Source organism: Akebia trifoliata, chromosome 12 (genome assembly GCF_017979445.1).
Source record: "Akebia trifoliata isolate Shusen 1 chromosome 12, ASM1797944v1, whole genome shotgun sequence".
NCBI lineage: Eukaryota > Viridiplantae > Streptophyta > Magnoliopsida > Ranunculales > Lardizabalaceae > Akebia > Akebia trifoliata.
Window position 1 is genome coordinate 12,662,501 of NC_141386.1, and position 27,761 is coordinate 12,690,261.

At 37.2% G+C, this 27,761-nt stretch overlaps 1 protein-coding gene and 2 pseudogenes across 1 annotated transcript; 2 read left to right on the forward strand and 1 right to left on the reverse strand.

Moving 5' to 3' along the window:
• The first annotated feature begins 9,899 nt into the window (after positions 1-9,899).
• LOC147388907 (GRAS family transcription factor family protein) lies at positions 9,900-11,844 on the forward strand. The gene has a single exon (XM_086418882.1). It carries the CDS (start codon positions 9,967-9,969, stop codon positions 11,149-11,151), a length of 1,185 nt encoding a protein of 394 aa, XP_086275008.1. The 5' UTR covers positions 9,900-9,966; the 3' UTR covers positions 11,152-11,844.
• Positions 11,845-14,780: 2,936 nt separating this feature from the next.
• On the reverse strand, positions 14,781-16,658 carry LOC147388908 (serine/threonine-protein kinase SAPK1-like; annotated as a pseudogene).
• Positions 16,659-21,543: 4,885 nt separating this feature from the next.
• LOC147388909 (phosphoglycerate kinase 3, cytosolic pseudogene) lies at positions 21,544-21,948 on the forward strand (annotated as a pseudogene).
• The last annotated feature ends 5,813 nt before the right edge of the window (positions 21,949-27,761 follow it).

Here is a 27,761-nt window from a genome sequence, read left to right on the forward strand (position 1 = left end):
TATGAAAGAGAAGAATACGACTTTGACCTCGAGCTCGACTTTGATCTCATGGGGATTGAAGAAGAGTTAGAGGAAGAGGTTGAATATTCTCCAAGAGAAATCAAAGAACTCATAGAACGTCACGAGAAGGGTGTTCAGCCAAATATAGAGGATACAAACTCAGTGAACCTAGGCACTGAAGATGACCCACGGATCGTTAAAATCGGAGCCTTATTAACAATTGAGCAGAAAGAGGAGACGACAAAGTTCTTACAGCAGTACCAAGATGTCTTCGCATGGTCCTACCAAGACATGCCTGGTTTAGACACAGATCTAGTCGTTCACAAATTACCAATCAAAGCGGGAAGCAAGCCGATCAAACAGAAATTACGAAGGCTGAAACCAGAGTGGACACTTAAGGTCAAAGATGAAGTAATGAAGCAGTTCCAAGCAGGATTTCTCGCAGTATCCACTTACCCTGAGTGGCTCGCTAATGTCGTTCCTGTACCAAAGAAAGATGGAAAAGTACGTATGTGCGTGGACTACCGTGATCTGAATAAAGCCAGTCCTAAAGATGACTTTCCATTACCGCACATCGACACTCTGGTCGATAATACAGCAGGGCACGGTATGTTCTCGTTCATGGATGGATTCTTGGGTTACAACCAAATAAAAATGGCAGAAGAAGATCAAGAGAAGACTGCATTCATTACACCTTGGGGTACCTTTCACTATAAGGTCATGCCATTCGGTCTCAAGAACGCTGGGGCAACTTACCAACGAGCCATGACTGCCTTATTTCATGACATGATTCACAAGGAGATAGAGGTATATGTGGACGACATGATAGCCAAATCTAACCTCGATGAGGATCATCTGGTAAACTTGAAGAAATTGTTTGATCGATTAAGGAAGTACAGCTTAAGGCTTAATCCGGCAAAGTGTGTATTTGGGGCAACATCAGGGAAGTTATTGGGGTTCATTGTCAGTAGAAGAGGCATTGAAATCGATCCAGCTAAAACGAAGTACATCATAAATATGGAGCCACCCAAGTCAAAAAAAGAGATCAGGGGATTCCTAGGGAGAATTCAGTACATTAGTCGGTTCATCGCGCAACTAACTCCGATCTGTGAGCCAGTATTCAAACTACTAAAAAAGAATGAGCCGAAAGAATGGAATGAAGACTGTCATGAAGCTTTCGACAAGATTAAGAGATACTTGCTTAATCCGCCTGTTCTAGTTCCTCCTACATCGGGTCGACCTCTACTGATGTATCTTTCCGTGCAAGAAAACTCCATGGGCTGCGTATTGGGGCAACATGATGAAACAGGTCGAAAAGAGCGAGCCATCTATTACCTTAGCAAGAAGTTCACAAGTTACGAGGTGAACTATTCGACTTTCAAAAAATCATGCTGCGCCCTTGTTTGGGCATCACAACGGCTACGCCACTACTTGCTCAGTTACTCGACTATGCTCATTGCTCGGATGGATCCCTTGAAGTACCTCTTCGAGAAGCCGGCATTAACGGGACGCACTGCAAAATGGCAGCTACTATTATCTGAGTTCGACATCACCTATGTCACTCAAAAAGCCATCAAAGGACAAGTCATTGCTGACCACTTAGCGGAACACCCTCTGCCCGACTATGAACCGCTAAAGACAAATTTTCCTGATGAAGCCATTTTGTTTGCTGAAGCCGAGAGCGACAATGAAGAATCTAGTTGGAAAATGTATTTCGATGGAGCAGTAAACCAAAAGGGAAACGGAATTGGGGCAGTCTTGGTTAAGCCAGACGGAACGCATATCCCTATTGCAGTCAGATTAAGGTTTCAGTGTTCGAACAATGAAGCCGAGTACGAAGCATGCATTGTGGGGTTGAAAGCAGCGATCGACCTCGGAGTGGATGAAATAGATGTATTTGGAGACTCAAGTCTGGTAGTCTACTAGACAACGGGAGAATGGAAGACCCGAGAACAGAGACTGGTTCCGTATCACGAGTATCTCGAAGATCTAAGTTCAAACTTCACCCGAATCTCCTTTACTTACATGCTGAGGGCTAAGAACCAGTTTGCAGATGCATTGGCTACTCTAGCCTCAATGATCAGCATCTCTGAAGATACCATAGTCGACCCTATTGAGATTGGTATTCAAGACGAGCCAGCGTATTGCTTACCTGTGGAGATCGAAGAACCTGAAGAAAAACCATGGTATGCAGACATCAAGGCATTCTTAGAGGATCGAACTTTCCCACCCGATACCACAACGACGGATCGAAAGACTATTCAGAGATTGGCAGGACGGTTCTTCTTGAGTAGCGGAGTCTTGTACAAAAAATCGCATCACGAGGTCCTCCTCAGGTGTGTAACACAGACAGAAGCTCAACGCTTAATCGAGACTGTGCATGGAGGAGTCTGTGGACCTCACATGAATGGACATATGCTCGCAAAGAAGATTATGAGAATGGGTTACTACTGGATGACTATGGAGAGCGACGGATATCAACATGTTCGAAAATGTCACTTGTGTCAAATCTACGCCAACAAAATCAATGCACCACCTTCAGAATTGCACAATATGACTTCTCCTTGGCCCTTCTCACTCTGGGGCATGGATGTCATCGGACAGATCAATCCTCAAGCTTCCATTGGGCATCGCTTCATCCTAGTCGCCATCGACTATTTTACGAAATGGGTAGAAGCGGCATCTTATGCCAATGTTACGAGGGGCAATGTCTTGAAGTTTGTGAAGAACAACATCATATGTCGGTATGGCCTCCCAAGCGGGATAGTAACCGATAACGCTAAAAATCTCAAGAACAAAGATATGTCTAAGATGTGCAAGGATTTTCAGATCACCCATCACAACTCAGTCATTTACAGACCAAAGATGAATGGAGCAGTTGAAGTCGCCAACAAAAACATCAAGAAGATCATTGAGAAAATGGCCGTTACTTACAAAGATTGGCACGAAATGTTACCATTTGCTCTACATGCTTATCGAACATCAATCCGAACTTCGATTGGGGCAACGCCTTATTCACTAGTCTATGGAATGGAAGCAGTCTTGCCCGTTGAGGTTGAGATTCCCTCCCTCCGAATATTAAAAGAAGTTGAATTAGATGAGGCAGAATGGGTTCAAGCTCGATTTGATCAGTTGAACTTAATAGAAGAGACGTCTTTCAGCAATTTGTCATGGCCAAACGTATCAACGAAGAATAGCACGTGCTTATAACAAGAAGGTTCGACCTCGAGAGTTTGTACCCGGAGACTTAGTTCTGAAGAAGATCTTGTCAATACGGGAAGATGCGAGAGGAAAGTTTCGTCCAAATTACGAAGGGCCATTCGTCGTCCAAAAGGTACTGTCCGGAGGAGCGCTGATTCTCACAGAGATGGACGGGGAAGTCTTTCCGCAACCGATCAATGCTGACACCGTTAAAAAATATTACGCCTGAAGTCATCCTTTGAAATGAAGAGAGGCCATCTTTCCACTACCTGAACAACTATCTACCCTTAGTTAACCCTTTTGAGCCATCACATTCATTTCTTAACCCAAGACCGGGGCAAGTCACCACAAAAAAAAACTAAAAAAAAAAAAAAAATCACCAAAAGTCAAAACAAAAATACCAAAGCATACTCCTGGCCCGCATGAGGATAAACTGTGAACGGCTAAAAAAAAACAAAAAAAATCAAAAAGTCAAAAACCTCGAATGTCTGATCTTATGCTCGACCCAAATCTCTTACCTAAACAAGTCGTGTGACGATGGGTGGAGACATAGATCATATTTTCGAAATAAAAACAGACAAACCCCATGTCCAATCTACCCATCAATAAATCCAGACTCAGCCTTTCTTACATCCTTTCACAACCCTAGCCTAAGCCTATGTTTCATCCTATTTAAAGTCCTTTCAGATCAAGGAATGGCTCAAGGTAACTCGATCACGGTGGAAACATGTCATGAAAAACATCGTCAGGGTATAATTGATTTTGCTATTTAAGTCAGATTTCAAGCTACCAAAGTCGTTGGAAGACCCGAGAGGGGAGACCAGATCGAATATTCGAAAAAAAAGAGCGACTCGAAGTGTAGAGTCATTAATCTCGAAGCTCAACTTGAGTCACCGTACCATGAAAATCGTCAGAAGAACTCGAGAGGGGGGAGTCCAGATTTGTTACTCAAGAAAGAGCGCCACTAGAAGAGTAGAGTGTTCGATCTCGTAGCTCAACTTGATCACCAAGCCATGAGGGGCACAGAGAAATCAAGGAGGTATTCAAAGTGAAAACCTATAAAGTAAGCATAGACTGAAAGGGCATGGTGAAAACCCGTCAGGGCACTATGAGTAAAAAAATCAGTCTATGGCAAGATCAAAACCACCGGCACGATGAAAATCTAAAAAGGGCGTCGATGCGCAAAAATGTGAAAATCGGGTCTGGTGAAAACCGTAACTGGCGCCAGGGGCAAAAATGATATATAAAAAAAAAAAGAAAAAAAAAAAAAAAAAAAAAAAAAAAACTCCTGGCCCGCAAAAGTATAAACTGTGAACGGCGAAAAATCTCGAAATCCTCAAAATTCTAACGGATACAACGAAGATAACTGAGTCAAAATTATCAATCTCGGGGATGACTCTAAAGAGGCTAAATATTAGCTGACACTTGTATCCTCGACATTTGGCAAAGGCACCATGATCGTTAACTTTCAGAGTTTTCAAACACAGTTTGTCACAGATTATTCGACAAAGGGAATCTTTTAAAACCTAAAAAAAAAAAAAATGCATCATCAAAATTACTATTCTTGGCCTATGACGAAGAATCTAGGACTTTTCTTAAAATCAAGTGTTTTCGAAAGTAGTAGATATATCTGAGGCCACTATGTAAAAAAAACCTATTTCATTCATTTCAAATAGTGTTACATCATTATCATTAAAAGCAGGGTACAAGAAGGAATAACGGGCAAAGTACCACTCAAGCATTTCTCTGGCAAGCGTAGAAGGCAACAAGCCATCCTCTAGGGCTTGACCTGAGCAGCTTGGTCAACGATGATTCTCTTCACATCCGAGGCTTGATGACATACCAAATACTCAAATATTATACCATCATGCAAGTCTTTCTCAAGGATGGTCACGTCACACTAAGCTCTCTCAAGATGATCCTATAACTTCCATGAAGGGGAAACTAAGTTCGAATTGCAAAATCAAGGAGGAAAAAAGAAAAAAATCTCAAAATTGCATTGCATGGTTCAAAACGTCAATCACTTCCAAAAAATCATAAAAAATGGTATCTAAGATTTCAAACGAGCTCCGTGCCACGAAATCAAGGGTTTCAAAAAGGCTAATCCTGTCAGACCCCGTGCTTGGGTAGCCACATTTTACAAAAAATCTTCAATCCATCCGGCGTTGTTAATCGTCATGCAATAAATTATTTCGGATTCGTGCAAATAAAGGGTCTAATTTATTCTTTGCAGTTCTTTGCAAGCAACTCCTGCAAAGAGGGGCAGCTGTAGACACCCCAACAATTTGCACGAACCCATAGGAAAATCCAAATTTTCTCGAATTAATTTCGATTTAGAACTCAAGTTCTTCGACAGACCCACATTGCTATTTTGCATCATTTTCATGCATACATGCATCATCTCATATCATCGCATGCCCATACCTTGTCCCTAATCCACCTAAACCTATGCCCATCACCCAAACCCAAATCTAATTCCATATCCCAAGCCCAAATCCAAGTCCATGTCCTAACCCAAAACCAAGTCCATCCTAAGCCCAAACCTAAGTCCACATCCTTAACCCAAAACCAAGTCCATCCTAAGCCCAAACCCAAGTCCATATCCAAACCCAACACCAAGTCCATACCCAAGCCCAACACCAAGTCCATTCTCTCACCCCTTCACAAGATGACACATGTTGATACCTCATAAGCCTCCAACACCCAATGCATCATCTAATTGGAGAGTCAACCTTTCTTTTGTGAAAACTCAAGAATGCCCTTCTCAAAAAGTTTAGTCCAACCAAAAAGGTTAGTTGGTCTTTGGTAATAATCTATAAAGGTGAGAGAACTTCCCATTATGCCCTCAAAAGGTGGGAATCTTCAAGTACATACATGGAGTCCTCCCATTGGTCCATTTCAAAAATATACTTCTACCCTTGCTTTATGAGTTATTTACAAATGAACCAAAGTCTACTTTTCACCTACCACTTCACCTTTACACATGTCATCCTCCTATTCACCACCCCCCAAATGTGCTTTTCTTTTCCCATTGGTCCATTTCAAAACTACACTTCCACCCTTGCTTTATGAGTTATTTACAAATAAACCAAGATCTACTTTTTACCTACCACTCTCCACCTTTACACATGTCACTCCCCCATTCATCCTCCCAAAAGTACATTTGTTCTCTCACCTCTATTTACCAAAAAACCAAGGATCAAAGCATGCTTTTAGGGTTTCTTCACAAATGTCATCTTTACCCTCATACAAATGAAAAATCCAAAAAGAAATAACCTAAATCTCATGTCCATGTTCTTTATTTTTAGGGTTGGACCACTTTATCCCCAAAAGTTCTCCAAAAACTCTATAAATACCCTCATTTCCTATGAGCAAGGCATGCTCTAAAGCCCCCATCTCTCAACCTAAAACTCTACAAAAATTCCTACTCATTCTCTCATCTTCTAAACTTCAACTCAACCCTTGACCATCTCTCATCTTCTAAACTTCAACTCAACCCTTGACCATCTCATTCATCTCTCAAGCCTACTCTTCAAGGTCCAAGTTCACCATCAAGGGACAAGGTAGGGTTTAAGATGTAGTTTACTTATTTCAAAGTTTGCATTCTCTTCTTCTAACCCTCTCTTTATTTTATTTTTAGAAAGCCTTAGGATGTAATGTATACCCTCTCCCATCCCCGGTAGATTGGACTAAGGTTCGATCGAAAGGATGGGGGTTGAAGCCCTTTTCACCTCAATCTCATGCATCATATTGTACACAATGCACACACTCACCTATGCATGGCAATGATGAAGAAATGTGTCACCCTCTTGATGGGGTGAAACACTAAGTTTCTAGCCATGCATACATGCATCATGATTGTGGCTTTAAGGGAACTCCATCATGGAGTCTCTCTAAAAGTTCAAACCTACATTCATATTCATAAATTTAATGTGGCTACATGGGTCATTCTTTTCCATAGAATGCCCCTAATGTCATGTTAAAAATCAAAAACCCTTTGTTAAGGGAATATTCCACTTAATGCACACACCACTCTTACCATACATTCTCATGCATTTTAATATTTGTTTTCTTGAATTTTTTACAAAATAAAATGGCCAAGCAAGGTAACCACCTTTGGTGGAGAGGATGGGGTGCCTAACACCTTCCCCATCCTCTAATCGGACCTCCTTACCTAGATCTTAGGTAGACCTTGCCCTTTCCAACAAATGAGAGTCACTACAATGCCATGGAAAAAATGGTTTTCAAAAAATCAATTCGGGTGCCCATTCACACCCATTTCCAAAAAAGAATGGTGGCGACTCCAAACAATGTAGTATTGAGGTTCATTGTGAACATTTCATGTCTACAACTCATAAATGGACCAATTAAGGCCCAAACATTTTATTATTAATCTATTAGACCATTAGACCCAAAGTCCTTAAGAGAGGTTGTGCTCTAGTTTTTGAAGTACACAGAAATCCTTAAGATCTCTATCTTCTAATCTTCTCTACTGTTATCTTTCGAATAACATTTTATTCTCCCTCACAAATATTCAGCTACTTGTACAACATTTGATACAATCGAGTTCGATATAGATTTGGTATTTCCAAGTGCATGGTTAGAAGAGAGTATGACTATTAAATCTAGGAAACTAGACACCTGAGATCGATTACACTGTGGATTCAATCCTGATGGGGCAAAATTGGTTTTAAAGACAGTGACTTCTCTGTGTCTTAGTCACAGATAAGTTCTTCCAATTTCTTTATGCTTTTACATTCTTCTACTGTTTATAATCTATCTATTTCAAGAATACATGACCAAAACCCAGAACCAGAATACACAACAGACCTATCTAAACCAATTTTAATACAAAAACTCCCTTACTTTAACAAGTTTGTTACTGAATCAAGCCTTGCCTTATGGATCAAGCTAGCATGAATACTAAGTAAGATTTCAAATCTTACTAAGGATTGTTGGTCCTACATGGATTATCAAATTGGCAATCCAACACCACAGACTTTCAAATTTTAGGGAAAAACTTGGATTCAAAAGATATTAAAAAAAAAAACCAAAATTTTTTTTATAGCTTCATCGAAGGTATTAAAAATGGATGGCTGTTGAGCTCCTAATTTTAAAACTAAAATTCAACAGTTAAAAATAACTTCTTTTTTTATTTTTATTTTTTTTCAAAGTTCATGTTTTGTTAGATCATGTTTTTAGATACTGCAAATTGATGTGGTTAGGATCCACTCCAAGGTATGTTAAGTAATAATTAACCCACCAATTTAAAATTTATGAGGTGTATCCCCACTCCAAGATTTGCTTGATAACAAGCTTGATAAAGTAAGGTTTCCTTGGAGTTGTCAACTCCAAGGGAGTTTTTGTAATAAGAATACAACAGCTAGGTTTGCCGGGTGAATCTCTCTTTAAAGAAAGGGAAAATCACGGGGGACTTTATTTTCACTGTGTTGATGTGATAGTCATAGATGTATTTTCTCGAGATACAAGTAAAAATAACTACGGTTATGCACAGACCTCCACTTTTAAAATGTGAGAATCACAGTAGTATGGATAATGTCACCCCAGCATTACTCGAATAAAAGAGGACAATGACTGTAAGGGACTTTTTATTGAGAATATGTACCGATTTGTCCCCTAAAAAAGGTTATGGAGCATTTAAGCCTCATACTTAATAAAACATTTACATATTAAGGATCTTTTGAAGAATTTTTAAGAAAAATACTTGAAATACCCTTTTAACAACTTTACAAAGTGATTTAATCTAAAAATATACGAAGTCAAATAAAAAACCTTGACCAATTTATTTGGTTATTAATATTTTTGTGACAGTAAAAGATAAATATTTTTATTTATTAAAATATATTGATAAATTCAATATAATTTTATTTTACTTATTTAAGTAAGCTTGCTAAGTTTTTAGTCGAATCAATTTGATGAATATTTTAGTCGACTTTTAAGATGATATTTTAATTATTTATATTTTTTAATAAATCTATTATAGTTTGATGATGATAATAATCATACTCATCTCCATCATCATAATCATCTGTGTGAGTTAAAAATCATTAGTTTTGGAAGAGAAAACAAGAAATCTTTTTACTTTTTTAATTTAAATATTATTTTTTCTTTGTTATATAATAGATGACTATAGTCAAAGGGCATGTTATTGATTTTATAACATGAGATTACTTTCAATATTCTCAAATAAATATGTTTGTTTAAATCTCAAAATTTATTAAAAGGGTAATTACAGAAGTTTCGTTTCAAAATTTCCTTTTAGACTAATATTTGAGAAAATGAGTATTAAACACTCCATATTTTTTAAGAAATAACTTTTTGATACTTATTTTAAAAAAATTAGATCTTTGAGATCATCGTCCAAAAAAAAAATTATATTCAGCCCTTTATATGACACCAAACATCTCTATTAAATGCACTCATAAGTGCTCGCGTGCTCTATTTCCTTACGTACGCATGCACCACACCAAATCACGCTTTAGTTGACTTTTACTATTTTTATATAATCCGACACCAATCAAGTACGTCTAAAATTAACCAAAACTCGGTGTCTCCACCGCCCTCACCATTTGATTGTCAATTAGTACGACAGTTCACGTAGGATGCTTTGTTGGCATTTTGTCTTCCAATTAAACAACAAATAATTCCTTATTTTTTAATTAAAAAAAACTCATAAAAAGCCAAGAGAAAACAACCACAATATAACCGCTCTTGCTAAACCGGATAATTAAACACTACACAGTAATGAGAAGCCAAGAAATGGACGGAAGCCGGAATTTAACGTCTAACGGCGTTAGTCTCTGTTTCCTCCCATCAGAGCTTCTACAAGAAATTTTCCTCCGTCTATCCATACCCGAAATCGTCCTTTTGAAATCCGTTTCCAAGAATTTAACGTCCGTTATCTCCAGCAACGATTTCTATCGTGAGTACAACATTCGATCGAGTAGAGACACCTGGCTCTTCGTTTACAAGAAGCGATCTCCACGCGATTCGGTTCTTTATGGGTTCACAGACCAGTCGGATCGATGGTTCAAGATTCCAGTAACCCAGTTTTTGTTTCCAATCGTTCATCCTGGAGAAGATCTCTACTTTCTTGCTGCTTCCGGGAATTTTTTCCTCTTCGCATCAAATAATTGCAGGGAATTAATCGCCGTTAACATTACGTTGAATTCCGTTAAAAAGATCCCTCCGAGTCCGTTAGGTCCACGTGGCACGTCATCTTGGAGACGATCCGGTTTGAAGTTAATTGCTGGACCACCTGGTTCGGACCAGTTCAGGTTTTTATTCACCGAGTTATATGAGAACCGCCCGGTTTTGTTTGAATACATGTCAGAAACTGACATGTGGCGTTCTGTGGAAGCGAGAGAAAGCGAGGGGAACGAGTCACTTTTAGGTAAAGTTTTTCTTAGTGTGATTCATCATCGTAGAGAGAGCGTGGTTCTTGCGGTCGGACTGGGGAATGATGCACCAGTGATCCTACGGCTGAGATTTGATGGTGTGGAAATCGAAGAAAGATTGGCTATTGGATTTAGTACGGGAAATGGGACCGATCGGCTACACGTGTATGGCGATGGTTGGATGGTGATCGTTAGATCGGAGGGCGTTGATGCGAGTTCAGGAGTGAGTGTGTTCACACATGTGCAACTGTGGGGGGTGGGTTTGAATGGGAGACGTTGGGAGTATATTTCAGAGGTACCAAATGGATTGTTGGAGAGGGTAAGGAAGCCTTATAGGGTTATAATGGGTTGTTTGGAGGGGAGAAATGGAATTATAAGAGTTGTTTTGGTGTCTAATTACGAGGGTTTGTGGGACTTAATTTGGTTCTCTTATGACTTGGAGCAGAGGGCTTGGGAGTGGATCCCACTACCTGAGTGGAGGAAAGGCTTGATCATGGCTGGAATCACCTTTTCCTCGGGTCTCACAATCTGATCATCAAGCTTGACCGACGGCTATGATGAGTCTTTTAATCTTTGTGTTGGAGAGTGTGGATGGTGTTCTCTTTGTATTTTGATGAAATGTTATTACCCTCGAGTGTTGAACCTACTAAGCTCTTGGCATCAATACTTTGTGTTGTACAATAGGGTTTTAATCTAATCTAATATATTAATTGATCCGATAATTATAGGTCCAAATCAAGTATTTGGGCTTAAGGACATGACCAAAAGGGACCCGATTTGATAACTGTAGATACAAAAAACTTGTATTACCTTAAGATCCTGACCAACTACTTTAGATTCACAATCTTTGAACTCCTAGGTTTGCTGGTAGTATAGCTTTTCCAACACCCAAGTAAGATTAAGTATAAAAAAAAAAAAATGTAGAGATAAAGTGTAGGGGATGAAAGAACATACATTTTTTATATCACTATCCATGTATTTATATGAGTGAAAGTGTAAATGTGTGATTTTTTATTTCGAAGATCACTTTTACGAAGGTTTGGAGTCGCTACCATTCATTTCTGTAAAAGGGTGTGAATGGTCATCCGATATACATTTTTTAGAAAAAGTGTCATTTTTGGTATTTAATGACTCTCGTACGGATAAAATACCAATCAATTTAAGATCAGGGTAAGCGGCTCGATTAGGGAGAAGGGAAGGTGTTAGGCACCCCTCTCTCTCTATCAAATGATGGTAACCTCAAAATAATTTGGTCATTTTGGATGAAAACGCAAATAAAATAAGTGTAACATGTTGACAACTTGTACCTTAAGTAGATGGTCTTTATATGGACTTAGCCTTAGGAACAATATATGTTTTTGAAAGAGTGTTGGCTAATGATTTTGGGTCCATTATCATGGGTTGAGAAGGACTCGAATACCGGTTGCTTCAAAACGATTTGAAGGATTAAAATGATTTTATTTTGAAAGTGGTTACGACCCCTATACTTTCAACCGAACTGAGGTCCGATCTACCGGAGATAGGGGAGGGGGAGCATCATATCTTAATAGTTTTTTTTTTTTTTTGAAATTTTTTGAAATGTTTTTATCAAATGAGTATGATAAATTCAAAATTTGTAGAATCTTTGGTTATAACGGTCTTGGTGTTTTTGCCAACCACAGGGGATACAAGTGTCGATTATTTTTTCGATTCCTTTAGAGTCATTTCCAGTGCCCTGGTATTGGAAGATTATTATCTACTCGGTCCTTGAGATTTTTGGAGAGATTTTGCCATTCACAATTTATACTTTTGCGGGCCAAGAGTCCTCTTTTTTTTTGTTTGCCCTTGGTTTCAATTACGATTTTCACCAAACCTGATTTTTACATTTTTGTGCATCGACGCCCTTTTGGATTTTCATCGTGCCAGTGATTTTGATCTTGTCATAGTCTGATTCTTTTACTCATAGTGTCCTTTCGGATTTTCGTTATGCCCTTTTAGACTATTCTTGTATTTTCATTAGATTTTTACATTACAATTCCTACTTGGAGTCTATATGTCTTTGTAACTTAGTAACTCAAGTTAAGCTGCGAGTTCGAGACTCTACTCTTGTAGTGACCTACATTATTGAGTGATCGATCAAGATTCTCCTCTCGGATTTTCTGATGGCTTTTCGTGGCCCGGTAACTCAAGTTGAGCCATGAGATCGATTACTCTACACTCCAAGACGCTATTTTTTTCGAATATCCGATCTAAATTCTCCTCTCGAATCTTCCAACGACAGATAAGACTTGAGGTTCGAACCGAGCTTCAAGATAAATGATGATTTCATGCCATACTGTCGTTGTCTTGATGGTACCTTAAATCATTCCCTGATCTGAAAGAACTTTTAGTAGGACGAAACGTTAGCTTAGGCTAATGGTAATGGAAGGATACAAAAAGACTAAAGTTAGGGTCTAACACTATGTGAAAATACCCAAATATCGACGGCCCAAAACCGTCGAATTATGGGTCAATTCGACAGTTTTGACCGTCGAATTGGACCATCGAATTAGGGCTTGTCGAAAAAATATTCGGTGGCTCAAAACCATAGAATTTTATAAATATTCGACGGTCTTAAACCATCGATTATATTAATATTCGACGGCTATAGGCCGTCGAATAAATTATTTTTGACGATTATAGGCCGTCGAATCTGTAATTATACCATATTATTGACGGAATAAGACCGTCGAATTATTTTAAACACCATATCATATTGAACTCATTTTTTCATGCCCAAATGTTTTTGTCTTCAACCTATACCTGTAAAAAAAATCACACATTCATATTCATATCCCATCCACATCGACATTCACATCCCATCCCATCTACTCTCATCCCCATCCACTCACATCTCATCCCATCCACTCTCATATTGAAGAATAATAAGATTTTTAAAAAAATTACTTATATAAAAAGTTATAAATCACATGTTGGAAGAATTCCTGAGATCATGTTCATATACATCAATGTACTGAAATCTGAAAAAAAAATCCCACTTTCAATATTCCATTTCTTAGAAGATGGTGAGGTGCATACGACATTAGCACCCGCTACATGGGCAGATAGCTCTGCTGCACTTTGCAATATCACCAAAGCACGAGAAGATGGGCAGCTTCACAGACCGAGAAGATGGGCGACTTCACAGATTGATGCAACTGACAATAAGTCCTTGGGGAGCTGTGTCATTATGCCATCACAGTAAGGTAACACCTCCTCAAATGCTTTGCATATGTCCCCAACCACACTGATAGTGATGGCACAAACGTCAAAATGCACTGTGTCTCCCCAAGCTGTTACATCCAGAACAGCTATCAGACAAGCCAAAAGAATTCTGCGCAAGTCGTTCACACTCCCTTTAATGGCCACCCGTTGGAGAGGAGTTAGGTCATTGATATCTTTCAGCTTATATTGCTTGAGGAACTCATCATCACCATCATCAGATGTTTCATTAGCAGAGTTCATAGGACTTGCTTCTTTCGTCAATGTGTGGGCCATGTCCAATGTTGATGATCACATAAATAGCAGAGAAGCATTACCTTGCCAATGGCAGCGGAAGGTGTCCCATAATTCTGTAAAACGTAAATAGAAACTTTGTGAGCATTAAAACTAAATCAGGACGAGAGGATGAAGAGATATTAATAAATATTAAAATTTCGATAATTAAACATACCAGCCAATCCCATAGGCCTGTGTGAATAAATTTCCTGGGGATAACGACGTCTCCGATGGATAAGGAGCTGTCCCCATTACCAGAAGTTCCAAAATGGATGATCCCAAACACGTTGAATAGATCCACCATTTGTTGTGTCATGGTTGTAGCGTTCCTCTATTCATACAAAGAACCATGCATAGCTAATTAGCTTAATCCTCCCTCCAAAAACAAGATTGTTTCAAAGAAAAAATAAAAATAAAAATCTATATATCCAACCACATATATACGATAGGAGTACGTAGAAGCTAAAAATGTAGAAAGCATGGGTATTTATGATTAATGATTACTATATGCTAATGTATAAGAAGATGATGGAGCTATTAATCAGTGAACTAGAAAAGGAGGAACAATGTAATAGTATAATGTGAAAAGGAAAAATAGTAATATGATATTATTATTATAATTGCAATTTAACTTTTTAAGGAGGTTATTCTGGAGTTCTATTTGCATTTCAGAGGTGCTTACATATGATTGCAATTACTAGGATTGGGTCATCTTTGGTAGGAAAGCTTAAAATTCAACCTGCCTTCACCTACTCATTATCGATCTGAAAATTATCACTCTCTCCTGTCAACTCTAATGGCAAGCTCTTCAAAAACCATGGATGGCTTTTAATTTCAGAAATAGTTATCCTCTGCACAGAAATCAACATAGATCAAACTAAGATTAAAGTTGAATGGTAACTTGTATTTAATAAGATTAGAACATGAGTACCTTCTCTGGGTTAGCCATGAATATACAAGATAAAAGATGTTTACATTCCATCAATACTCACACAGTCTGGAATCGAGTATTGGGCACTAAGTATCCGCTGCCATAAGTTGCAAATTTTTTAATCTGATTTATAAACTCTAATGCAAAGTTTTGACCTAGTAGATATTTCTTAAATGGTTTTGTTATTTATAACAAACCTCGATCGTTTTTTTAAAGTTCTTTGGATCATCAAGATCTTCGAAGGGATAGGCCCCTACGAGCATCACATATAAGGTAACACCAATAAACCAAACATCTGCAATCTATATCAAGAATTACGTATTGATGGTGAGCAATATACGAAGCATAATGTGATTTGAAGTCGAAAAAGAAAGTTATCTCACCTTTCCGTGATAATGTTTTCTAGATAAGACCTCTGGAGCAATGTAGGCCACCGTTCCTACTGTGGATTTGGGTTGCGAATGCATCAGGGACAACTTCCAAACAAGGAAGAATAGTTAGAATCAAAGATAACACTTATTTTCATCACTTAGTGTTGAATATAGCGTACACTATGCAACATTTTCATCAAATAATGCCATCTTAACTCTTAAGCTTACCTCATCCTCGTCGAATTTACCAGCATTGCATATCCTCATAAAGAGCTCACCACTTGCAGCAAATTCCATGACTATGCCAAGATGAGTAGGTGTAAGCAGGATCTGCAAGAAATACCACATTTTAGTCCAAATTTCAAGAAAACCCCACTGAATAACACTTATTTTCCAACAAAACAAAAGAATCTTAATTTTTGCATATAACCTGGGAGTCTTATCAATTGTAGATGATCCATCTGGTTTGTGATTTTTTCATATAACCTGTAATATACACCTCATAAACAATCCACTTTTCAGATACTATGCCATATAGCTAACTTAACAAATGTTAAACGCTGCAGTCATCATCTAACAACAAAGTAACTAAATTACAAAGTCAAATTACAAGTGCAGTTCATAGCTTACATATTGGAGACACCAAATTACAAAAGAGATAACTACTTATGCCTTTATACTCGCCTTTCGTAGAGAGGAGCAGCCGACAAACCTCTCTCTACATCACCCCAAAAACTGAAGTAAAAATCACATGATGTATACAATTAAAAGTAACAGTTAGAACACACCCGACAACATTTTATTTTGCTGAAGTAACCCATGAAGAGAAAAAAGAACAGATACCTAAGAAACAACTACTATGGATTACCTTTCTCCAGCTTTTCGATCTCTTCAAGGTCCTTTCTTTCTGCCACCTTAAGTTCTCTTTCAGCATCTACGACATCTTCCTTTTGGTCAAGAGCTTCAAACTCCTTATCTGTATAGCCTCCATGACTCCCTAAAGTAGACAAACATTAGATCCAACATGTGAGCAAATGCAAATAACAATAATAACATTGACAATTAGCCCATGAAGTTACCAAACAAAAGGTAAAAAACCTTCTTACCCCAAGCGTTGTCTTGACTTAACCCTCAAAATAGACAACAATGACTCCTAGGCCATCTAATCACCTCACCACAAAGAATATCAAGTAAAGTCCATTGGGGTCCATCTCTATCCATTAGCTCAACCGAAGAGTCAATGATTTCATTGATACAGATTGAATAATACTTTATATCTGGCTTCTCAGGATCTACTAGTGCTCCTTTGGCGTAGATCACATTCCTTCTAAAGTTCATCAATAAGCATACCCTACCATTATTCAATGATGGTAATGATTCTGATACTGGTTCTTTACCTCCTCGCCTATTAGGAATTGTGGAATCTGATGTCGCCTATAAAATAGAATTATTGTTTATGATTAGATATGTAAGCTAAAATCCATCATTTATATGAATTAAATATTAATGAAAAATTAAATGAAGAATCTCTAAAGTAAAAGTATTTTTACATCTTACCTGAGTAGAAGGACCTCCAACTTCAAATGTAGATGATTTTTTCTTCTTGTGCTTGTTCTTGTTCTTCTTTTTCTTTTTCTTATCTTTCATTAGTGTATGAACTAGTTGGGTTAAGTTAACCATGTCTCTTTCAAACTTATCCATATAATTTTGACTTTGAGTTGTATAACGTAATGAAGTCTTTGAAACTCCACCCCCCATGCCTCTTACTCTGCCTTTTCCATCTTTCCCAAACACCTATGCACAACTATGATTAATATAATGTATGTAAATAAAAAATTAAAATTAAATAATCTAAATCATACATACAATGGAAATATGATCATGGTCGATATCCTTATGGGTAAAACTAGGATCTTCTTTAATAAGATTGTTTAATTAACCTATAAAACAATGAAAACATTACGATGATAAGTAATTTTTTCAAAAATAAAAATAAAAAATTTGACCAAAAAAATGACATCACTTACGAGAGATTTGGCCAACTCAGGAGTGAGAGCAGTACCATCACTCCTCATATTACTATCGATGAAAAGCTCTGTTCTTGTGGGATGCCGACCATCCGTCTTATATTTTTTCTGTTTAAATAAAAAATGTGCCACATCAAAAATGCATACAATATTAAAAACAATACAAATTAATGAACATTTGAAACAAAGTATGTAAATTAATAATTAGATTAATACTTACCATTTCTTCTGCCTTTTTTGCTATACCCTTTCTACCGGTTGTGTGTGGAGTTTTATTTTATTTACGAAGCTTTTCCATTTTATCACATTTTCTTAGTCAGTCGATGTTGATTTTAAATCAACAAACTTCTCCCAATCATCCTATTTGATCCATCTACTTTTGGGCTTATTCAACTTTCGCTCTGCATCAGTATTACCAACTCTGCAATATTCCTTCCCCAATCGATATTTCCAATCTCTCCATGCATGACCAGCTTTCTGTAGGCAAAACTTCTTGTAGTCCTCAGAAATATCGTAATGGGACTGTCAAAATATGAACAAATAAATCAATTCTAATATAATGAAAATATTCATCATTATTACAACTAATCAATAAAATATTTAAACTACCTGGAGAAGATGCCAAATAAGTTCAAGCAACTCCGTCGGTACCTTCCTCCAAGAAGAATAGAAAGGTGGCACTTGTGCCATCACATAGCGGGCTATATTGGTCGATAAGTCTGTCGAATTATCCCCAATACATTGAATTCCACATGAAGATGTGAATCAGATGATGAATGTGGATCCGATGTCGACGAACTCTGATGACTATCTCGTGTAGAAATCGAAGGTGTCAAGCTATCAGAATCCGATATCGACGAGCTATTAGAATCTTCTATCAACATCATAAGGCCTGTATGGAATAACATTAAAAAAATTAGTGAGTTTATCAAAGCAGAAATATTACACAATATCAACAATGAATTTGCATTTGAAAGAAATAAAAGTAGATCATTAATATTATAACACATTATTTTTCATAAATATATATATAACGTACCAATATAGTTAGTTTTCATCATCATTTTCAATGATATCTTATTTAAGAACAGATGATAAAGCATCCACGTTACTTGCCGCAAATGCTAAAGGATCTTCAAAAGCGTCTACATCTTTATTCAATCTCTTTGGAACTTCTAAAATCACGTGCCAAGCTTTCATAGGCCGACTTTGATCTTTACAATAAAAAACTTGAGTTGCTTGTAAGGCAAGAATAAACGGTTCATCGTCCACTTTTGTATTTCTCATCAATCTCTCTAGATTAACATATCGTAAATTTGTGTCTCGATCAACCATATACCCATTTGAATCTTCTATACGCACCCAATCACAATAAAATAACGTCTCTTTGAAATCCAGGTAGTCCAACTCAAGTATTTTCTTTACAATACCATAATAGGTAACTTCTTCATCTACATAATTCGTATCTCTAGCATTTGCCCAGAAACTCGTTACAACTTTCATTGACACCCTAGAGTTTTGTGTTGATAAATTCATTTCATATTCCGCTGTATAGAAAACATACCCATTTACTGCATGTGTTATATGAAATTGCAGAAGCATTTGGGCCGATAGCAAGCTTTTTTGTGATTGAGGGGCTGAAATCTTCATGTAGTTGTTCTCTAACCCAATGAGCGTATGACATTTCTTTCTCTGCTTGTGAATTGGTCTTTCGACTATTAGCCCTTGACGCAAGACTTTGAAGGTATTTATTATATTTCCTATAGAAGATAGTATGAATTAATGAGGTTTAAATTCATATAATATAGAAATAAATTTGAGTTGTTGCTACATACTTTTCCCATTGAAAATTCTCAACAGACTGACGAAGTACTCATTTGCGAACTTGCTCGTACTCCACATTGTTCAGAACATAACGTTTCCCATTCTTATCAATAGGGTAGGCAGGTTCACAGTCATCATTCATAATCATATTTTCTCAATGTGCATCACATCAAGATTGTGACGAAGTGACAAATCCCTCCAATAAGGCAAGTCAAAGAATATTGATCTCTTCGACCATGGAGTCTCATCATTCCTAGATTTTTTTCTTTTCTTACCTGGTAATTTTCCAAACTCTGTATGAATTGTTTCCAACTTGTCTAATAGATCAACTCCGCTCAACCGACGATTCTTTTTTTTTTCTTCATACCCATTAAATTGAGATTTTTGACTTCTAAAAGGATGGTTGAGATCAGTTAAAAATTTCATGTGCCCCATATAAGTGAATTTTCCATCATGTTTTAACCACATTGAATATGTTCCTTCACTACAAACATGACATGCAAATTTTCCCGTTGTTTTACAATCCGATAAATGACCGTACGCTGGAAAATCATGTATAGCCCATAACAAAATTGCTCTCATTGTAAATATATGTTTAGTGCTGGCATCATATGTTTCAATTCCTGTAGACCACAACTCATTTAGCTCTGCAATAAGTGGTTGCAAGTATACATCAATGTCATATCCTGGACCATTTTTCCTAAAAATCAAAAGTGTCAACATCGTAAACTCCTTTCGCATGCATAAAGATGATGGCAGATTGTATAGAACAACCATAATAGGCCAACAACTGTATGAGTTGTTTTTCATCCCAAATGGATTAAATCCATCTGTTGCAAGTCCCAACTGAACATTGCGTGACTCAATAGCAAAATCTTCCCATTCACTATCCAATTATCTCCAACAGGATGAATTTACTGGATGGCACATAAACTCTTTTCGTTGTTGACCTCTTTTAAAATGCAATTTCATATTCTTCATAATCCATGGCACACTATACATTCGTTTCAACCTTTGCGTTAATGAAAAATACCTCAATATTTTCATCGGTAAAAGTTTTTTCCTTGATTTCTTTTCATTAACCGGTTTCCAGCTACTCTCGTCACATTTTGGATAACTATCTCTATCTTCATTCTCTCTCCAATATAATATACAATCATTAGAACACGCATGAATAATCTCGCACCTTATCCGTAACGTCTTGATCATTTTCTTCGCGGAGTAGGTATTTTTTGGTAAGGAGTTATCATGTGGCAATATCCTTTTAATCATTTTCAATAATTCATCAAAACTCTTCTGAGACCATTGATGTCTAGTCTTCATACTCAGTAACTCAACTATAACTGATAATTTTGTATCATCTTTTCGATATGAGTGATATAAGGGTTGCATCGTTTCCTCTGTCATTTGGCGATATTGAGTATCATCTGTTGAATCATCATAAACTTGGTCATCGTTTCTATCATAACACTCATCCAAACAAGTAACTTCATCTTCTTCGTTGGAAAAATGGTCAAGCGTATCATTCAACATGTCTGTCATTCTTGGGATCATATTTTCATCACACTGACGAACAGACGTACTAGCTCCGACTGTTGCATGAACCCCATCCCTCCAATGTTCTCCATGGAATGTCCATCTCTTGTAAGAAATATCTATACTATCACAGACTAAATGTTTTGAGATTGTTTCTATACTTTTCCTCCCCGGTAAGGTATTACGACATTTGACACAAGGACAAAAATAATGATCATCATTACCCAAATCCTGTCTATTCATTTTCAAGTACTCAATAAATGACACTATACCATCAATGTATTCCGCTGATAGCCTAGGTTTCGACATCCACTCTTTGCTTGGAACTTCAAACCTCTCCATCAAGCATACAATTGATAAGTAAAAGGAAAAAAAAATAACATATTTTTAGAAAGATGTCTAAGCTAATTATAAAATATATTGTTGGTACTGTCATTAATCATAGTCTTTCACATCATTTGATGTGATCATGACCATCAAATCAGTAGACTTCTATGAACTAATGATGTTGGACTTCTAATGCCGTTAAAAATTAAGGATAACCATTGGTTTCAATTCTCAAATGGGTACTTAAATTCTGAATCTAATTTGAGATTTAAACCAATACTAAAGCTATGGAAATCATAAAAGATATCTAATTGAGAATAAGAATAGAAGCAAAGACTACAAATAAATAATAAATAGCAAATAACAAATAAAAAAGAAAAAAAAAATGAGGAATGATCTTCACATTTCACAAGGCCCAAGGCTTCTCAGTTGGATCTTCCCTTGTGGAGGAAGACAAGCTCGATCTTGCTACATCTCTTATGGAGAAGGCCAAGTCCAAAAGGGTATCTCTTTTGTTGCCTATCGATGTAGTCATCGCTGAAAAATCTGCTGCTAATGCTAACAGCAAGATTGTGCCAGCATTTAGTATCCTAGATGGTTGGATGGGATTGGACATTGGACCTAATTCCATCAAGACGTTCAGTGAATCTTTGGATACTACCAAGACTGTCATTTGGAATGGACCTATGGGGGTGTTTGAGTTTGAGAAGTTTGGAGCTGGAATAGAGGCAATTGCTAAGAAGTTGGCAGATCTTAGTGGAAAGGGGGTGACAACAATCATAGACTTAATCATATAAATACAAACTGAATCTCAATGCCCTCGAATTACAGTGATTCAAATTGTACATAATTACAATCTTGATAATAAAAGAGTTGATCCTCCTTGCTGACTTGACCAATGATCCCAAGTTGATTTCTTTTATTTTGACTCGGACCACACAAATGGATTTTCCAAGCTTATTTTGTGGCCATAATATGGTTTCTATACAAGACCATAGGATTATCCAAGACATACGGAGATCACATAGCGTGGAAAGAACATCTTAAAAACATGCTGGAGATCTTCACATGGAAGTAGAGGAAAGTGAAACTTGGGAGACAAAACAAGTTAAAAAAGACCAAAAGACCTCACTATGTTAGTAAGGTTAAAAAATGCCTTACTATGTTAGTAAGGTCCATCGTCAAAACAAGACCTAAAGATCTGTTACATACTTCAAAACATTAAAACAAACTTTATCGAGGAAATGAGAATGAGGATTGAGGAGAAGGAATCATTGGGAGTGGATCCTCTATCATGTTTTTTGCCCCCACTACAAGAAAATGTGAGTTTTCCACCTTTGGATTTAAATTTAGAAATTCAATGGTCATCCATTTTCTAACTCAAGATCCAACAAAAAAATGTTTTTAGATTTTTTTTCTTCAAACTCAATCTAGACCACGTGGCAATAATCCGGTCCTTTGGTCTATGCAACTATAACATGTATGTTTAAATAGGTCTGATTACATTAATTCAGGCTAAAGACCTAGTCATTCTTTATTTGATCTGGCCAGCCTATTGGAGGGTCCAGGTTTAGGCTATGATTTTGAGGTCCAATAAGGCTTGGCCTAGCTCATTGGTAGCCCTTGATATGGGTGTTGGTATCATGGTTTCAAAAATTCATTCAAGATGTATATATATCAAATATATGCCAAGTTACCATTAATTATGTGATTTGACTTACATAACCAATACTACTTTACAGTTTATTCAGAATCTCCAACTAACTACCACTAAACAAGTCGGAAAAACATTATTGTTTATTAGTCATATTGTATTTCGACAATAGAAAATTTTTCCACTTTGAAAATTTCGGATCAATTAACGTGACACTTTCTTTACTAACTTGATAAGATTTTAAGGGTCATTTTGCTCAAATAAATCATTAAATTAGCAAACCAACACAACAGCCCTATACATCTCAAAGAAAATCTCGGATCCAAAAGAAAAACAAAATTCAAAAAATAATCTCAGTTGGACATGGCTAACAAGAAGACAGTGAGATGGACCATTGGCAGAGAGCTCCAAAAATAGACTCTTAACGAACTAAACTCAAATCAAAGAAACTACATTCATATCAACTAAGCTAAATTCATAGAAAAATGCATCCAATTAGATTTCTCCAATTTTAGATCCAAATTTATCAGAAAAGCTCGAAAAAAAACTATAAATCACCATCAAAACATAATAATTAGAGAATATTAAAGTGAAAATAGAAGCAGTAAAGAAACTAGAATAAAAATATAAGAAATAAAAAGAAGTGAAGATGACCGACTAGAAAATTAGGGTTTTTACAAAAAAAAATCGCTAATAACTCTACGATTAGAAGTTCATTTTAACACAAACAAGCTCGGTAAACTAGATTAAAGCATCTAAAGTAGAATTTTAACAAGATTAAACTGAAATTAGAGAGAAAATTATAAGATGTACCTCTTGATTTGCAGAAACACTAATGATCTCTGGATTTGAAGCAGATAAAAAATCTATCGACGAAGTGATCGATCGGTTTGATCAATCGGTATTTTCGAATGCCTCTCGAATGTCTGGTTTGATCGGTGATCAGTGTTCTCGACTGCCTCTCGAATGCCTCTCGAAAGTCTGCTCGAATGCCTTTCAAAAATCTGCTCGAATGCCTCTCGAAAGTCTACTCGAATGCCTTTCAAAGTCTGGTTTGGTAAGAAATTCAGAGTCGAAAAGGATTGAGAAGAGTAGATCGAAGAGGGAGCTTGAGAAAAGTAGATCGAAGAAGGTTAAGATGGCATTATTTCGAAAGGATTTTTGCGCAGAGATGGTTTTCTTGAGAAGGAAGATCTAAGCTGTTGAATAAAAGTAAAAATAAAATATAAAATATAAAAAATCAGTGGGTCGTTGTTCCGGGGCTGTCGAATTAGTATGTTGGGCTTAAATGCGGGCTTTTGGGCTGTCGAATTTAACGTTAAATAAGCGCAGAATTTGGGCTTTTTGGACGTAGTGTAGGTTTATCTAGAGTGGGCTAGACATGGGATTCATCTATTTTTATTTCGAAAAGGTGATCTATGTCTTCTCCCAGCACCTCTCGAACTTATTTAGGTTGGAGGTTTGGGTTCAGCTCAAGATCAAGTGTCCGAGTTTTTGATTTTTTTGATTTTTTTGTATTTTTAACTGTTTACAGTTTATCCTAATGCGGGTCATGAGTAAGTTGACTCTTTGGTGACTCTCATATTTTTCTTTCACAGTTTCTTTCTTTTTTTGATTTTGTTTTGTTTTGTTTTGTTTTATTTCTGTTGACTTGCCTCAGTCTTAGGTTTAAAAAATGAACGTGATAGCTCGAACGGGTTGACTAGGGCTGGATAGTTATTTTTAGGATAGCAAAGATGACATTTCGTCATCTCAAGGTCAGATCTCAGGCATAGTATTTCTTAACAGTGTCAGCATTGATTGTGTAGATACGTGATTTCAAGATTACGACGACCACATCTACTAAGGATTGGAGTTGCCACCATTCATATTGTAAGTGGCTATGAATGGTCACCCGATGTACATTTAAAAAAAATGACATTTTGGCATTTGATGACTCATGATGGATAAGAACTAATCAGACCTTGAGATTCGGGGTAAGCGGCTCGGTTGGAGAAAAGGGAAGGTGTTAGGCACCCTTTTCTCCCCATCATGTGGTGGTAACCTCAACGAACTTGGTCATTTTGACTAAAAAGAAATGAAAAATAAAGTGCCACATGTTGTGCATTTGTACCCTAAGTAGGGATTTAATGTCGACTTTAACTTGTAAAGATCACCTCATTGAAGGAGATGATCTTAGAGGGCATTAGCCTTGAGCATATTGAAAAATGTTGGCCATGGCGATGGATCGATTCTTATGAGTTGAAAAAGATTCAAATACCATTGCCTTAAAACGGTTTAAAGGGTTTAAAATCAATTTTGTTTAGAAAGTGGTTACAACCCTTATACTTTCGATCGGATCGAAGTCCAATCTACCGGAGATAAGGGAGGGGAGCATTACATCTTAGAGGTATTCTAAAATATAAAAAAATAGAGGAGGGAGATAGTATAAGAGGAAAAATGAGAGGGTAGAGAAGAAGAGGGGGGGAATGACTCTGTTGACCCACCTTGAAGCTTTCACTTTTGCTTTTCTTCGTCTTCCTTAATGTCTGCTAAGGTCCTTAAGGGTGTGATAATATATTGTTCTTCTTAGAGGATTGATGTGAGAATGAAGAAGAGATGATTAGAGAGTAAAGTTTTTTAGTAAGACTTAGTAGACAGAATTAGTAGTGAGAGTTGGGAAGAATTTTCTTTTTTGGGTGAGAATTGGTAACCTTTTTGGAAAGAGAAGAAGGGGATATTTATATATGTTTGTAGATGGTTTGAGGGATATAATGGGGTGAGAGGTTGGGAAAGTAAAGAATTACATAGGTTTTAAAGGTGAGGGTATGAAATTAGGAGTTGGAAAAGGGGTAATTATGTAATGGAGGTAAATGGATTGTATTTTGATCCAAATGGTTTGGATCTTACCCAAATCATTTGAGTGGAGTGTTTGGTGAGATGAGATGATGGGTGTTTAAGAGGGTGGTTGATTGATTGAATGGTGTTTGGTTTAAAAGAATGGAGGGTGTAAGAGGGTGGTTGGGAGGGTGAGGGAGATGGTGACATGTTGCAAGATGTGTGGAGGTTGAGGATTTAGATTTAATTGATGTGAGAGAATGAGTATTTGATTTGAGAGGATAGGTGTAGGTTTAGATTGTAGAGATGGATTTATAGGAAATGATGATGGTAGATTAGGGAGAGGTATGATGATGATAGGTTAGGGGAGGTGTGGGGTTAGAGGTGTTTGATTTGAGAGAATAGTGATTAGGGAATTATGAGGGTAGGTTAGGGGGAGGTATGGGTTGGAGGTGTTTGATTTGAGAGAATGGAAGTTTATAGGGAGTAATGAGGGTAGGTTAGGGGAGGGTGTGGGTTGATGTGATTTTTTAGAGAAAGGTGATGTGGGTAGTTAATTTTTTAGAGAAAAGTGATGGGGTGGGTGGTTTGATGAGGGAGGTGAGAGGGGGTGATGACATGTGTCACCTTTTGATGATAAAAAAAGTGATTGGTAGATGTGGGTTGTGGTTTATGGGTTAGGATTGTGGGATGAATTGGATATGGATTTGGGCTTAGGGGCATTGGGCTTGGGTTTTAAGAAATGTAAGGAGTTTTTCGGATTGGGTCATTTTGGATTGGATTTTTGAAGGTGGGTAGGTTTTAGGTTTTTAGGTGGTGTGGGATTGGATTTAGGTTAGGGGATAAGGTGAGAAATGTATTTTGTGAGTATTAAGGGTATATGGGCCTTAGGCGGGCTTAGAATTTATTCGGATTCGGACCGAAGTGGTGAGGGGTAAAGAAGGTGTAGGGTAGTTCAAATCCCTTTGGTGGGTCCCCTAAACCACTGAAAGGTTTTAGGGGCCTCGGTTTGATCAAAATGTCACTTTTCAATGACTTGGTCCCTTAAGGCGTGTTGGCCCATTTATTTGGAAAATTGGTATTTTTGGACCCTTTCGAGTAGGGGCCCATTCAAATTAAGGTGTCTACAGATTGGTTGAGGGAAGACTTCTCCATTCATTTCAGTAAGGATCAGAGTTCTTTCTATCATCACCTTTTGTAAAATAAACGGTTCCTCATAGTTTGGTCGAAATTTTCCTCTAACATCTTCTTGGATTAGTAGAATTTTCTTCAAGATAAGGTATCCTAATGAAAACATTCTGGGCTTAATTTTTTTATTGTAAGCACGAGCTATTCGTCGCTCATAGATCTGTCCATGGAAAATGGCTACAAGGCATTTTTTTTCAATTAGATTTAACTGGTCAAATCAAGCTTGAACCCATTTGACTTCATCCAACTATGTTTTTCTCAAGATTCTGAAAGAGGGAATCTTGACTTCTATGGGTAAGACTACTTCCATCCCGTATATTAGTGAGTACGGAGTTTTCCTAGTCGAAGTCCTAAACAAGGTTTGATAGGTGTGAAGTGCAAAAGGCAATATGTCGTACTAATCTTTGTATGTAATTGCCATCTTCTCGATAATTCTTTTAATGTTTTTATTGGCTGCCTCAATGGCTCTGTCCATCTTAGGTCTGTAAGGTACCGAGTTGTGATGAATGATCTGGAAGTCTTTGTATATCTTTATCATAACCTTGTCTTGAAGTTTTTGACGTTGTCAGTTATTATTCCGTTGGGAAGCCCATATCGACAAATGATGTTGTTCTTGACAAACTTCAGGACGTTACTTTTCGTGACATTGGTATAGGATACGACTTTTACATACTTAGTGAAGTAGTTGATAGCAACTAAGATGAAATGGTGCCCGTTTGCAGCTTTCAGTGAGATCTGTCCAATGACATCTATGCCCCAAAGTGAGAAAGGTCAAGAGGTGGTCATGTTATGTAGGTCTGAAGGTAGAATATTGATTTTGTTGGCATAAATCTGGTATAGATGGCATTTTCGAACATGTTGATAGCAGTCACTCTCTATTGTTGTCCAATAATATCTCATCCTCATGATCTTCTTAGCGAGCATGTGACCATTCATATGGGGTCCGCAGAC

Excerpts from the sequence above, each read along its gene's own strand:
- LOC147388907 (XM_086418882.1), top strand. The coding sequence starts at position 9,967 with ATGAGAAGCCAAGAAATGGACGGAAGCCGGAATTTAACGTCTAACGGC.